The sequence below is a fragment of the Rutidosis leptorrhynchoides genome, chromosome 8 (assembly GCF_046630445.1).
Source record: "Rutidosis leptorrhynchoides isolate AG116_Rl617_1_P2 chromosome 8, CSIRO_AGI_Rlap_v1, whole genome shotgun sequence".
Classification (NCBI taxonomy): domain Eukaryota; kingdom Viridiplantae; phylum Streptophyta; class Magnoliopsida; order Asterales; family Asteraceae; genus Rutidosis; species Rutidosis leptorrhynchoides.
The window spans coordinates 4,436,896-4,451,173 of record NC_092340.1 but is presented as its reverse complement, the minus strand read 5'-3'; the positions used below and the strand labels follow the sequence as shown (position 1 = coordinate 4,451,173).

General features: G+C 35.1%; 2 protein-coding genes across 3 annotated transcripts; both read left to right on the top strand.

The window, feature by feature from the left end:
- The first annotated feature begins 148 nt into the window (after positions 1 to 148).
- LOC139862297 (pentatricopeptide repeat-containing protein At4g21190) lies at positions 149 to 4,122 on the top strand. Of its 2 annotated transcripts, XM_071850872.1 has the most exons (5): positions 149 to 556; positions 2,333 to 2,431; positions 3,063 to 3,206; positions 3,312 to 3,524; positions 3,677 to 4,122. In XM_071850872.1, exons 1-5 carry the CDS (start codon positions 470 to 472, stop codon positions 3,971 to 3,973), a joined length of 840 nt encoding a protein of 279 aa, XP_071706973.1. In that variant the 5' UTR covers positions 149 to 469; the 3' UTR covers positions 3,974 to 4,122. The 2 variants fall into 2 exon arrangements, with proteins under 2 accessions (XP_071706973.1, XP_071706974.1); XM_071850873.1 differs by lacking the exon at positions 2,333 to 2,431.
- A 2,844-nt stretch (positions 4,123 to 6,966) lies between these two features.
- On the top strand, positions 6,967 to 11,160 carry LOC139864876 (WRKY transcription factor 22-like). The gene is made up of 3 exons (XM_071853440.1): positions 6,967 to 7,466; positions 9,778 to 9,888; positions 10,564 to 11,160. The coding sequence occupies exons 1-3, from the start codon at positions 7,087 to 7,089 to the stop codon at positions 10,988 to 10,990; spliced, it is 918 nt and encodes a 305-aa protein (XP_071709541.1). The 5' UTR covers positions 6,967 to 7,086; the 3' UTR covers positions 10,991 to 11,160.
- The last annotated feature ends 3,118 nt before the right edge of the window (positions 11,161 to 14,278 follow it).

The following is a 14,278-nucleotide window of genomic DNA, read 5'->3' as shown; positions in this document are numbered from 1 at the left end:
AACAAAAAAATGCAAAAAAGATAAAAGATTTGAGTTAATTAACTGAAAATTCGATAAAATTGAACCCATTTACCAATTTATGGACTTGGAAATAATTATTCATAAGTTCTTATTTTCTTCAATTGTTTTCATTAATCCTTTATCCCCACCAAAAAAAATTTTACACCCTTCCTTCCCCTGCCAAATGATGAGCAGCCTTCTTCGTCATGTCTCCGGTCACGTTACCGGCAACGCCAACCACTACTGACTCCATCATCTTTCTTGATTGTCAACTACCTAGAGTTTTAGTCTCGAGCTTTTTCTATATCTTGAATAATTCCTCATAAAAGCACATCCATTTCCTTGTCTGAACACCGCCACCCACCACCATCACCACCACCACCCAAGTTCACCGTGTCACCACCCTCACCTACCCTACAAAAAAAAAAAAAAACGTTTAGCTTTTTTTATTTCAGAACAGTCGTTTAGGATGCATATGTTGAGGTATACCTGTCTACCGAATTTCATCGGAAGAGTGCCCTTTGTTGAATTCCCAAATAAAGCTAGCAACTTTGTGGTAAGCCTGAATTTGTAATTCAAATACTTTAATGTTAGGTTGTGTTTGGAATTTGAGTTTACTCAAATTGAATATTTTGATGTTAATTAAAAATCACATTAGCTTGTAAATGTTGAAATTCGATTTTTTTCGTTACAATAACTTACAAATTTAGAAGCAAACATGATTTTTTTTATTAAGACTGCACAACATACTCTGAGTTGCAGTGTAAATTCATGTTCTTCTGGGTTGATTATTGCTTCTCGCTAGGTATTACTACTTAGTTTTGGGTATGGTTATAGTTAAACAACAATAATGGAGTGTTTATAAGGACTCAAATATTGGTCTGAATTGTCATTTCAACATGAGTATAGAAAGTTTACATGGTTGTTGCGAAAAGCATTTCAAAAGTCTATAAACTAGAGAAATGAACACGATTTCATTGCATTAGTGTGAAGTGAGCGTTTACATCATGTTTACATACACTGAACTACAATCATTCGCCACAAAACATCAGAAACGTGACCTGATCTACCATGCCTTAGACTATAACAGCTATTACATGCACTAGCTAACGCATTGAACAAATTTACAGGATAGGAAAGAAAACTAGTACCAATAGAATTTTCAGCAATTAACGATTGTAGTTTTGCATCGATGGGATGAAGTGGAGTAAGACATACAGTCAGAGCCAAAACCTTCTTTGTTGTCAAGCCTGGATGACACAAAATTGGGGGTAAAAAGTGGCAAAAAATGACTATCTTCTACTTTTATTTAATTTTGGGATTGACAAAAGACTGAATCTGATAGAAGGTACCAATTAGGTATCTTTAATAACCAAACCAATTAACAAATTGTCATTACCATAGTGAAAGATTATAGATGTGAAACCGTTTGGTAAGTTCATGGTTGGTTAATATGCCTATTTCTTAGGATTTGGTGAGATTACTGGGTATGGGTGTCGTATGATTAGGGACACCTGTATCTACAATTCACTCTTTAATAATGTGTTAACTAGTTTAAGAGAACAAGATATTGATATCTGCAGCATATTGAAGATCAATATCTTCATCAGTATCTGCTCCCTTACCATCATGATCAAACTGTTAAAATCTTTTTATGAGTTGTTCAAACTGCCTTGAGATGAACACATCTTTTGCAGTACCCTTTGTTCCTCTTTTTGCTTATTGATAGCTTTCAAAATTCTGTGATCTCAGTTAACCTAGGCAACACATTCATAGGATTCAAACCTTTCATCTTTGTGTAGTATTTATGAACTATTTTGTTCCTCTATAGCAAAAGAATCCTTCCGAAGTTTGTACTTAATTGAACCATTTCTTAGAACGAAACGCTTTCTAACTATTGTCAAATCTCATAAGCAGTAACAACCAAACATTATTGACTTTGCAATTGACTCGCTAACAGCACTCATTAACAAACTAATGGCCATATTATTGCAAGTCAAGGACGTTCAGTTGTTTACATAAATAGTCCCTATAGTTGTGAACGGTAGGGTGGACACTATTAAGTTGTTTTGATTTCATTTATATAGCAATGAACCATTTGAGAACCACATGCTTTCAGAATACTCGTAAAGCGATAATATGCTGGGATGTTATGAATTGTTTTGTGTGAATCTGTTGATGAAAATTGAAACTGTTAGCTACATAATCGTTCTTTATATAACTATATTAAGTTACTTGTTCAGATACCTTTCTTGTTGAGAAGTGTGAAATGTGTATTACTCGGTACTTTTGATCTATTTTCTCTTTTTCACATCAGTTGTTGCAATTTTAGGTATGTGCAGCGAAAGGCCCTCGACCTAGATATCCACGAGTTTGGAAAACAAAACCAAAAATAGGAATCGTTTCAAAATCGCTGAAACTCGTCGAATGTGTAAGTTATTCTACTCTATATGGTTGTTGGGTTTAGTGTAGATAGCTTGCTGATAACAAGACCAAGGAGTAGAGGTGGACTTTTCAACCATGGGTAAATTTTTACTGGTTTTCAACTTTAACGGGTCAAATGAGCTGAGTTAAAAGAGGCTCCTACTAGTCAAAGAAATTGAAAGTCACTTGAACTGCCATTCATACATTTTCTGCCTCCTAAACCGTTCTATTTAAACAAATTATATATTGTTTCGCTATGATACTATCTAGTCATTTGTACACTTAGAGATAAATAGCCGATAAATGTTGATGGGTCATAGTGGCGGTTCTATATAGGAACAAGTGGCCTGTGACATCACTAGTTTTGGAAAATAATTTTACTAAATATTCTTAAATGTTGTATAAGACACTACTAGATTTAACTATGGACCACATATATTTGTAGGATTTATGGTATTTTGGAGGTGAACACCCACTAAAGTACCATACAAATATAATTCGTTTTGGAAAAATGTTTTAGGACCCCTTTGAGTTTTCATCCTAGATTCGCCATTGACGGGTCAACACGATCATTTTTGCTTCGACCCGGTACGCAACCCACCTATGTTGTAACAATGTTGTTGCCTTTCATGTGGCAGATAAAAGGATTATCAAATGTGAAAGAGGAAGTCTATGGGGCTCTTGATTCTTTCATTGCATGGGATTTGGAATTTCCTTTAATTACTGTAAAAAAGGCATTAAAAGCATTAGAATATGACAAGGAATGGAAACGAATAATACAGGTACAAAGTTGTAACCATATCACTTTTTTGTTCTGTTTTTTCTTTTTAATTTCCTCTTTGGGACGCTTGGTTTGTCAATAAGTTTCTTATTCACTCGGGTTAAAGGTGACCAAGTGGATGCTAAGCAAAGGCCAAGGAAGAACAATGGGGAGTTATTATTTATTGCTGCATGCTTTAGCCGAGGATGGAAGAATCGATGAAGCCGAAGAGCTATGGACTAAGTTATTTTCCGATAATTTAGAAAGTATGCCTCGAATGTTCTTCGATAGAATGATTTCTATTTATTACCGAAGGGAAATGCATGAAAAAATGTTTGAGGTACTTTTGCATTCCTATGTTACAATGCCTACATTCAACCTATTTGACCCATTGCACTTCCAATAATTATAATGATTTGATCCTGTTGACCCGTTAAACACAATCTCAAGTACTTTATTTATTTTCATCTGACAGTTGTTAATTGCTATTAGGTATTTGCTGACATGGAAGAGCTTGGTATCAGACCTACTGTTTCAATAGTTAATATGGTTGGAGACGTATTTCAGAAATTGGGTATGTTGGACAAGTACCAGAAGTTGAAGAAGAAGTATCCGCCACCGAAATGGGAGTATAAGTACATAAAAGGGAAGCGCATTAAAGTCCGATCACCAAATCTTAACGAGCCCGAAAATAGTAACAAAGAGGCCAATGAAATTAGCGATGAAAAAGAGACCTCGGAAGCTGATGAACCTAGTGAAACTGTAATACCGTCTTCATTACCCTCATAGAAAGGAATTTATGCTGTTGTGTTATTAGGATTTGTTATCAATTTGCAGTATAAGTATACTTTATGCACTTTGTTTAGCAGGGATATGAGTATAATATATGATATAGATGATGGAGTATCTCTTATCAATCGAAGTAGATGTATAAGAAACCCATATATACCTTTCACTGCCTATGCATTACGTAGTTGACTGAGGACCGAGGCGTTATAAGTTTTCAGATGTGCAAGTGTGTAACATATTTAACGCTTTTCCATTTAGAGTCAACCAATCTAGATAGTATAGGTGTAAGCTGTCAAAATGGGCGGGTAGGTTCAAAACTGGGTTGGACCACGTTATCTTGTGACCGTTTATAACATTTTTCTTCACCACTTTAACATATGTTGAGTATTGAACATGAAGGCTTACGCTCCCTACTAGGTTATCTTGTGTCCGTTTATAACATTTTTCTTCACCACTTCAAATTGTCAATGAGTATTGAACATGAGACCTCTTGAGATTTGAATTTAAATGATCATAAATTTTGCCTAAATACAAAATCGAATTCGTTAAATTTTGCCTGGCCAGCAATCACTTGGGAGTACAAATCTTTTGACACAATATGTTTCTTTTTGAACAACATTTTAGGATCACTCTGGGGGACTAAACCACACACACGATCATCTCCCGCACTGCTGCCCTGGAGGAAATCCGGACCAATCTGATGGCATAGCCGGTAAAAACCCCCCTCTCCTACACGACATATTTTAGTTTGCCCTTTGACTACTTGGTCCTTAGAAACACCATTTAATAATTTTATCGACAAGCTCGAAAGTTTTATATTATGAAGATTCTTCTTTACTTGAGAAATGATAATCCTGATAACCCGTCCCTAAATACAAATTATTTAGAATTTAACTGTTTTGTAGTCATTAAAACATCGTTTATTTTTAATACTCCGTATATAGTATCAAATGGAGTCCGGTTTGTTATAGAAGTTAAATGCAATTGACAGCTATTGATGGGCAATTGCATGATAATGATCTTCTAATGAGTATGGTTGGTTTTAGGAAGGTTGACTTTGGATTTGATTTGGTGGTTTTATCGTTTGACTTTTGACGTCCGTCGGAAATAAAAGTCTCCAGTTATGTCTTTTCCTTTGTAAATATGCATGACCTTTATTTAGACGTAGACCCTTCCATATAACGTCCTTTTGTTTTGCAAAGTACAGGAAGCTTCGATTATTTATACTATAAAGTTTTGTTCCTTTTGGTTAATAGTTAGTACTCCGTATTAGTTTAGTACTCCGTATATACTCTTAGTTTGTTTACTGATTCATATCTTGTTGTTATTATAAAATATAACTCGTTTTATTGAACTACTAAAAAATATTCGTGAAATGTTTTAACATATTTTAGTTTGCCCTTTGACTACTTGGTCCTTAGAAACACCAAGATATGAGACGGTATTCAAGTTTTTGTAAAGATATATAATATATAATACAGTAATAATTAGAAATTGATGGATCACCTTTTTTTTTGGGTGATCAACTAGGTAGGGAAACCTTTGTTGCATGCTAAAATGTGGTCTCAATCCAAAACACCTTTATTTTACCACCAAACATGGCCCAACCCGGCCAACCCAACCCCATCTTATCACGATCTCTATCTCCAATATCTGATAAGATTAAAACCTTCGAGATCAAAGAGTCAACCAACTTCTCTACCTCCCAACATGTATTTGAGAATCTGTTTAATTGTTTTAATTTTGTTTTAAATGAAATGACAATGAAGATTTTATTCATTCGAGTTCGTTGAAGCATATAGATTTTTCCATTGATGATGTAAAATTCCAGAGTAATTTACAAGGAGTATATGTTTGATATGCGCAAATTTGAAAGATATATAATATATTACGGTTAACATAAAAAAACTAGACCAGTCGTTATTATTACATTGAGTATATATAGAAGATTCATACTATACTGAAGATGAAGATGATATAGAATTTGTGGTAAAACTAATGATCAATTATAGCTTGTATTTATAACATTGAAGAAGTGTACTAGTCCCAAATGAACTTTCAATAGTTGATGCAAAGTTATGATCTCCTACTTAATGTGGCTCAGTTCTTCCCACGTACGTTTGGTTAATTATTCGGCTAGCTAGGTAGATATTTGCAAAAATTATTTCATTGGATTTCTCCTCCACTATGTCCTGTTTCATAGGTCATTCCATTTATATCGTGCGTGTGTGAGAGAGTGTGGTGTGTTGTATATTTTTATTTTTATTTTTTGTATACATGTTAGGAAATGATACCCGGAAATGGGTTGGGATTTAGCTCCGGTAAAATCTATAAAGGTCAGGAGCACTTACAAATTAAGTGGGTCCACATATATACACGTAGGATCACTACATAAAAATTGAAGTATATTGAGCTTTATCGTAACGAGTTTGTCTTTCTGGTCACTGTTTTTACGAGTATATAAATTTGAATACCCTTCGAATTATTCGAATAAAGCTTATGAGTGCATAGTTTGTATGATATCAACCACACGCTGCAAAGAAAATTAATTATGATTATATACCTCATATATATAGTTGGTCACTAATCTTATTAATTTCATAAATTAACAATCTAGTTAACATATATATTATACGGTACGTTTTATCTTACAAAAATAGTCGAGATGGTCCATATCATATCCTCCGTATCTATACATATATATTCCCACCAAAACACATTCCACAAACATACAAGCACATTGTTGGCTTGGTGAAAGCAAAGCAAAAACGCGGCCCCATTTGACTTTTTTCTCAAATGTCAACCCTAAACCACATCAACTGTTTACAATATGATTCCATTATAATTAGTACCCTAAACACTGCCCTCGATCGCTCTCTATATATAAATGATATCACATACATGAACTGATCATACACTATCATCCCACCCATTCCCTCTTTTTAAAGTCAACGAGCCGGCCCCTGAGTTTGCCACCCCTGGCTCATCCTCTCGATTATCTAATCGCTGTTCGAAAAACATATAACTCATTTTCCCCCTTAATACAAACTAAAACTAGCTAGCTTGAATAGTACTCCCTAATAATTTTGCATTATATATATTTTTTTGTTTCTATGGATCATGAATGGGATTTGAACGCGGTGGTAAGGAGCTGTACGACACCTGTAGCTGCCGGAAATACGACAACTGTGGAGGATTACGATGATGGGCGTTTGTATAATAACTTAGAAATTATAGCATCCGGAAATGAAAGCAGCCCATTTTCAGTACATGATCCAAGTTTTAGTAGTAAGTTATCTGGTGGATTGGAGGATATAATCTACAAAGCAGGGTGTAGTCAGATAAGGACAATGTCGGCTGGAACGACGAGTACCAACTCGATTGATCTCGATGGTGAAGGATTTGTTCACGAGCAATTGCCGATGTTGACAGATCATTCACAATCCTTTTCCATGCATGCTATGGATTCTCAATCAGCACGTCCTAGAAAAAGGTATATTTATATGTAGCTTGTTATTTAAATAAATACACTTCAATCAATCATCAATCACCCCATATTTAGCTAGAGTTTACCTTCTATGTGATATTTTGTTATAAGACTTTTGCCTTAACTCTTAACAATAGATGGTGATATTTTCACCTATGAAAATGATCGATCCACCACAAAGTGCATTAAATAATTGCACAATGCATGTATTTACAAATATGGTGAATCTGTTATTTTTAGTGGTGTATATACACCCCTTATTTTTAGTGGTGTATATATCAATTCCCCGTAGCAACCGATTTCATAATAGAATGGCTCAAAAATCATGTCATTTTCTTTCACTCTAGCCGTCTCTCACATTCACCCATCTTCACATTTGATCTCCATTAACACCATCATTTTCATCACTTTTAAAAAAATTTCTGCTTTCCAACTTCTAGTGTTAAAGTATTCTAAAAGTATTGTCTCCTGACTTCTCTTTAAGTTCTCTCCATTATCAAACACTCACTGGAACCTAATATGTGAACGACCGAGCCAGCCATCGGCAGCTCACTAGAGGTTCGATTTCACTCTTTTCTCCATCTTCTTCTCCTCTAGGGCCTCCTTTCTTTCTGGTGACCCTTCATTTTTTTTCTTCTCTCCCCCGGTCGAACCAAGGCGTTTCCCAGCACTCTAAGGGCTTTTCCAGTGTTCTAAACCTTTTTCCACCGGCGTTCTCGGGGTGTGATGGGTTTAGGGCATTTGGCTTCTCTTAGTCCGGCGTGGAGACACCTTAATCTTCCAAACTGCTTCTCTGGCAAAGGTGTTTCTTCTTCCGAGCACTGCTCCTAGCGGCGGAGTTGCCAATTCTATATGTTACGATGGTGTCTGGTGGCTCACCGTCCTGTTGGTGGTTGCCACCAGTTGCAACAGTTGAGTGGTGGTTCCCCTTCCTTCTCATTTACTTAGGCATTGTAGTCGTCGTCGTTCACCACCGAGTTGGTTGGTGACCGTCTATTGTTTGTGGTGGTTTTGGTTTTGCCTTAGTCAGTCGGTCGGGTGGTCCAACACCCTGTTGGTGGTAGCTATCCGCTGCTGAATGGCGGAAGGATGTGGTGACCAATGAGCTTTGTCACGGGATGTTGGTTCTTGTTGTCGCGTGTTTTATTCGAAACCTTCCGTTTTGGTTGTGCCTTCAGGAGTGGACCAGGTGACGATCTGTATGTTCGAGATTTGGTTTCATATCAGGGGTGAGACCTATTTTTTTTTTTTTTTTTTGCGGTTGGGATCAATTTGCAGCGGCTGGTGATGCTCCGATTCTCTGATTTTCGGTGGCTTAGCTGGCCACAACGTTCTCCCTGGGGTTGGTTGTTCTGTGGGAACGCTTTAGGTGTAGTCGGGTCTAGGGTTTTTGGTTTTTAGCCTTGTTTGTTGAAGCTAGCTATATTAAATTTTTGCCTACCACGTTGGTGGTATGTTCTTTTGTTACCTTAGCTTATGAGTTTTCTCTTTTTTCGCGGTTTGTTTTAGGCTATACTTCTAACTCCTGATGGTTCAGTTTGTTCCTTGTAGATTTCGAATCCGTTATTTCTATTATTGTTTTATTCGAAAAATTATACAACAAACAACAAAACTCAATCCCACATAAGTGGAGTATGAGGGTGGTAAGATGTATACAATACTTCTCTTATCCTACAATAAAAAGAAGTTAAAAACTTTAATTCGCAAAATAATACTCCGTATTATATATTTTTAAAGGGCATAATTTACATGAATTTCCTGGAGATTATCCTACTCTATTCGAGAGTCCTATTATAAAGGTAAAAGAAAGTAATGGTTATTAAAATGTACACATCTTTTTGCATCTTAACGATAATCCGTTATAGCTACAAATCTTCTAATAATTTTGGTGTAATTTTTATTCGGCATTTCTTTTGAAATTGAAAAAGTTATATTTTTTTTGCTTTCAATCATTTCAATTTTTTCATGACAAAACTCGAGAACAAGCCAAAACACTCAATCGTCATGACATCTCATAATATACAGAAACCGAATAATATCCATTTTTCGTGTCACTCGATCCCTTTTACTTAAAAGTTTTATGAATTCATTTCTGGATATAATAATACGATAAACTTAATTTAGTTCAAAATTATGGGTATATATTTGACTGTTTTAGAAGATAGTGAAATGATTTCAGTAAAGACATCAGTTTAACTGTTACTATAACAATAGGACCAAGATGTTTACTTCACAATGATAAGGTTTTTAAACTTATAATCCTTTATTTACAATTAACATTAACATTAATTAATCTTTTTCTTTTTAACTTATAAAGGAAAAATCAGGAGAAGACGGTATTTCAGTTAACACAGGAAGAATTAAGCAACGATTTGTGGGCATGGAGGAAATATGGTCAAAAACCCATTAAAGGCTCTCCTTATCCAAGGTATTTCCTTTGCTCCTGATATTATTTAATATATTTTATTGTTAGGAATTCAATTAGAAAATTCTAAATTAATTGATATATTAGTCTGATCTTAATAATATGGCACCTTAATTAAATGATCATAAATTCAGAACCTTAATTAGGTACATCTATTTTTATCAGTAATATATAATATATATAATATATATATTTAATTATAATTATATTCCAATCACATTATTAGTAACTACTCCATCAAATTTAGTACCGAAAATTTAAATAGCTAGAACGAGGTTTAGAAACAAGGTTAGATAGAGGTTCTAACGAATAATATATACTATTCGAAAAAACCCTTAGCTTTTAACTAAGAATATAACCATTTTTTTAATTAAAAAAAAAAATCCTTTGATACTTGCTAGAATGCTAGTGGGTTTTAAATTTTTTTTTTCTGATACATTTAATTGTTGTTTTTGGGCCTATTATGTTTCGTCTTCGTTGCTTCAGTTGTATTTCTCTAGTTACCATGTTTCTTTAAAACTCCAATTATGTCTATATATATAAAACAAAAATTTGAACTCCTGAAAATTTTGAACCCTGAGCGATAGATCAACTTGTTTCTCCATTTAAGTTATTTTACATTAGACCCTTTACTACTTTAAAAATTTTAACAAAGTTTTTTCCTTTGAATATATTCAGAAATTACTACAGGTGTAGCACAACAAAAGCTTGTGGAGCAAAAAAACAAGTGGAACGAAGTCCCATCGATTCAACTATCTTTATCGTGTCATACTCCGGCGAACACATCCATCCCCGACCTACTCACCGAAGTTCTCTCGCCGGCAGCACAAGAAGTAACAAATTCAATACAGAAAACAACACCAAACCCCCTCTATCCAGCACCACAATTATCGAACACCCTCCATGCTCTTCCTCTTCTCCAGCGTCTGCTTCAAGCTTTTCTCCTACGACGTCATTTAAAGGAGATGAAAGCGAAATCAATGAAGATGATCAGTGTAATGAAAATACTATCGTACCGAATATGGTCATGAATGAAGATGTATTAAAGAGGTTTCAGGACCTTAATCGCGGTGGTGGTCGGAGTCGTGGTGGCAGTAGCTTTTGATCTTCTAGGTGCAACACCACATTGAACGGTGAAGAGTGACGATCAGAAGTTGACTTTCAGTTGATCTAGTCAACAACTTTCATATTTCATTTTTTTGTAAGACTTTGAAAATACGGGTAGTTAGTTTTTTTTATTTCATCGAATAATAACTTGGCATTTTCAATATGCAATATAAGATTCTTTTTTAATTAAAAGATAATAAAAATATAACTCTTCAAAGTTTTAAATTATGTGAACTACAATTCTGAAAACTTTTAGGGTGTTAAAGAGAAAAAATCAAGATATATATGTGGCACCACGGATATTGTGTAATGAGAAATTCACTACTACAAATATTAGAATACAAACCCCCGATAGAAACCTCTTTTTAGCGGACCACAAAAAAACAGGTTTATAAACATAAAGGAGACCGATTTTAAAGTGAACGGAAATAAGGAACCGGTTTTCCAAAAAAACCGGTCTCTATTGTGGACTTTTGGAACCGGTTTTTCAAAAAAACCGGCTTTCAAGTTTAGAAACCCCTTTTTACATACAACCGGTTACTATTATGTTACTATAGAAACCTCTTTTTTTTTTATAGAAACCGGTCTCGATGCATTTTACTTTTGAGCGGGAAATGAAAAAGTTAAAAACACATTTAGATCTATTACTTATACCCAAAATCAAAAACTTAATTCACCCTTCATCTTCACCATTACTTCTCTGCTTTTACTCTCCTCATTTGCTTCTTTGTTAAGGTACACCTTTTAATTATTTTGTGTTTTATTTGAGAAGTGATCGAGGCAATAACAAGTATTTCATCTTCTAATATTTTGATTTCTCATGTTAATAATAAATACAGTGAATAAGTTTTAAACTATAACTGAGTTTTTATATATTGAAGGTGACCAATCAATGAAAAAAGCAAAATGGATTATAAATCTTGAAGGTGAACATCGATGAAAAAAGCAAAATGGATTATAAATCACATGACGATGTAGATTCAGTACCACTAGCAAGTTGGGTTTGACACATAAATATTACTCCACAAAGAGAGAAACATTTAATCCATTTTGATTCGCAACAGCACTATATCGATCTTTTTATGAAGTGATGAACATTTAATAATCATAACACATGTATTTTTCCATTTATTAAGATAATGAAACAAAATAAAAGATAATATTAAATAATACGTGGAACTATTAATAAAATGCAAAAAAAAAAAAAAAAAAAAAAAAAAAAATTTACAATAGAAACCGGTTTTTTAATAAAAACAGGTTTCTATTGTCCAGAATAGAAACCTGTTTTTATTAAAAAACCGGTTTCGAAAGTCAAATTTCGGAACCGGTTGTAAAACCGGTCTACACTTTATAAACCCCTATGGATACAAACCGGTTTCGAAAGCCTTAAAAACTGGTTTTAAAAACCTTTAAGGTTGGTTTCTGAGAAGATTGATGAAAATTTTAGATGATGTAAAATATAATTGAAAATTAGGGTAGAAAGTTGTTGAAAAGTAAAGAATTTTTTTTTAAATAATTTAATTTCTAAAACCACTTCATATGTGCCCCGTTTCAATTACCAACGACCCACTTGCTTTTTCTCACAAACGCCTAATTACAAACGTGTCTCTCTCCACCTCTTGGCATTTAGGGCACAAATGCCCCATTGTCTATGGTTTAGGAGCAACGTTATCTAGTATTGGCTTCCATAATCTCATCCAGTCAATTTTTATATCTTTAATTACAATTTAATGTATTTTTAAATCTAAAGAATTAGACAGAAAGAGAGATGAGAGAGAGAGAGAGTAGAGAGAGAAATAAGAGAGAAAGTTTGGAGATAGAGGGCTGGCACGAATGGGCAATGGAAGGGGTACAACGGTGATGACTACAGGCAACGTTTCTACAGGAGTTCAAACGGCAACCAACTTACGTCATTCATGTTTTTCAATTTTCCGATTGATTGGAATGTGGTAGATTTCTGGAAGCTATTCAAACCCTATGGTGCGGTTAGGGATGTGTACATCGCGTCAAAAAGGTTACATAACGGACAACGTTTTGCTTTCGTGCGTTTCGCTGATGTTAGGGATGTCGATCGTCTCTTAAAAGATTTGGAATCAGTCAGAATCAAAGGTGAACTTATAAAGATTTTCAAGGCCACCTCAAGAAACCCTAAACCTGACTCTGGCCCCAAGTCTGCTCCGGGAATCCCTACTCACAGGGGAGATCCGGTGAATGATTGTTTCCAGGATGGTCGAAGTTTTAACGATGTGGTTAACGGTAGGAAAGATGGGTCTGCCAACGATGGGTGTAGGGTTGATAGGGAATCCGAAAAACCTGATCTGAGGGATATGCTAAAGAAGAAACGGTGTGAGTGCAATGGTGAAGATTTAAGGAATGTTCTCAATAAGAAAAAATCTTCTTCTGTTCCAGGTACTAAGTTCGAAAAGGTGATTAAGATTGATGATGATAATTGCAACAAAGATGTCCTCAGATCTGCTATTCTATGCGAAGCTAAATCTCTTAAAATCCTAAGGAACCTTCATAACATCACAAAAGAAGATGGGTTTGGGAATCTTGAATTCAAGTTATTGGGGAATCTTAACCTTATTATTATCTTCAAATCAACAGAAGAAGCTGAATCAATCATAAAGGATGTCTCCCACCCACTGAGGAAATGGGTTCATAAGATTCAAAAATGGGAAGATGATGCTTGGCCTGAGGGACGTATGGTTTGGCTAAGGATCGAAGGGGTGTCGGTTCATTGTTGGACGGACACAACATTTATGTCTATAGCAGACTGGTGGGGAGTGGTTTACGAGATGGAAAACTGCTCCCTTAAAGGTAACCAAAAATTACAATGGGGAAGGGCTTATGTGAAGTTGTATAAGCCTGATGAAGTTAAAGATTCGATAGTTCTAATCCATAAATCACGTGAGTACTTCATAAACATTAGTGAGGAGAAAAGAAAATGGTGTGGATTTAGTAATAATCCATGTGATTTCAAGTCTGACGAGAATGAAAATGAAAACGTGTCAGAAGATTTCCTGGGTAGTGAAGATGATGACTCATATTACCCAACTGAGGAAGAGGATCTTTGTGATATAGATGAATTTCTTGATCTATGTGAGGAGGAAGACGAACTGAAATCAGGTAATATGTCGAACTCATCGGCGGGTTATGGTGGTACAATGGGTAATGAAGTTGGATGTTACTCTCCGGTCACCGGAAAAGTTGATGAATCTCCGGCAGGTGTGGCATATACGGCAGAAGATGAACAGTCTGGGTGTGTGGGGTTTGACAAATTGTT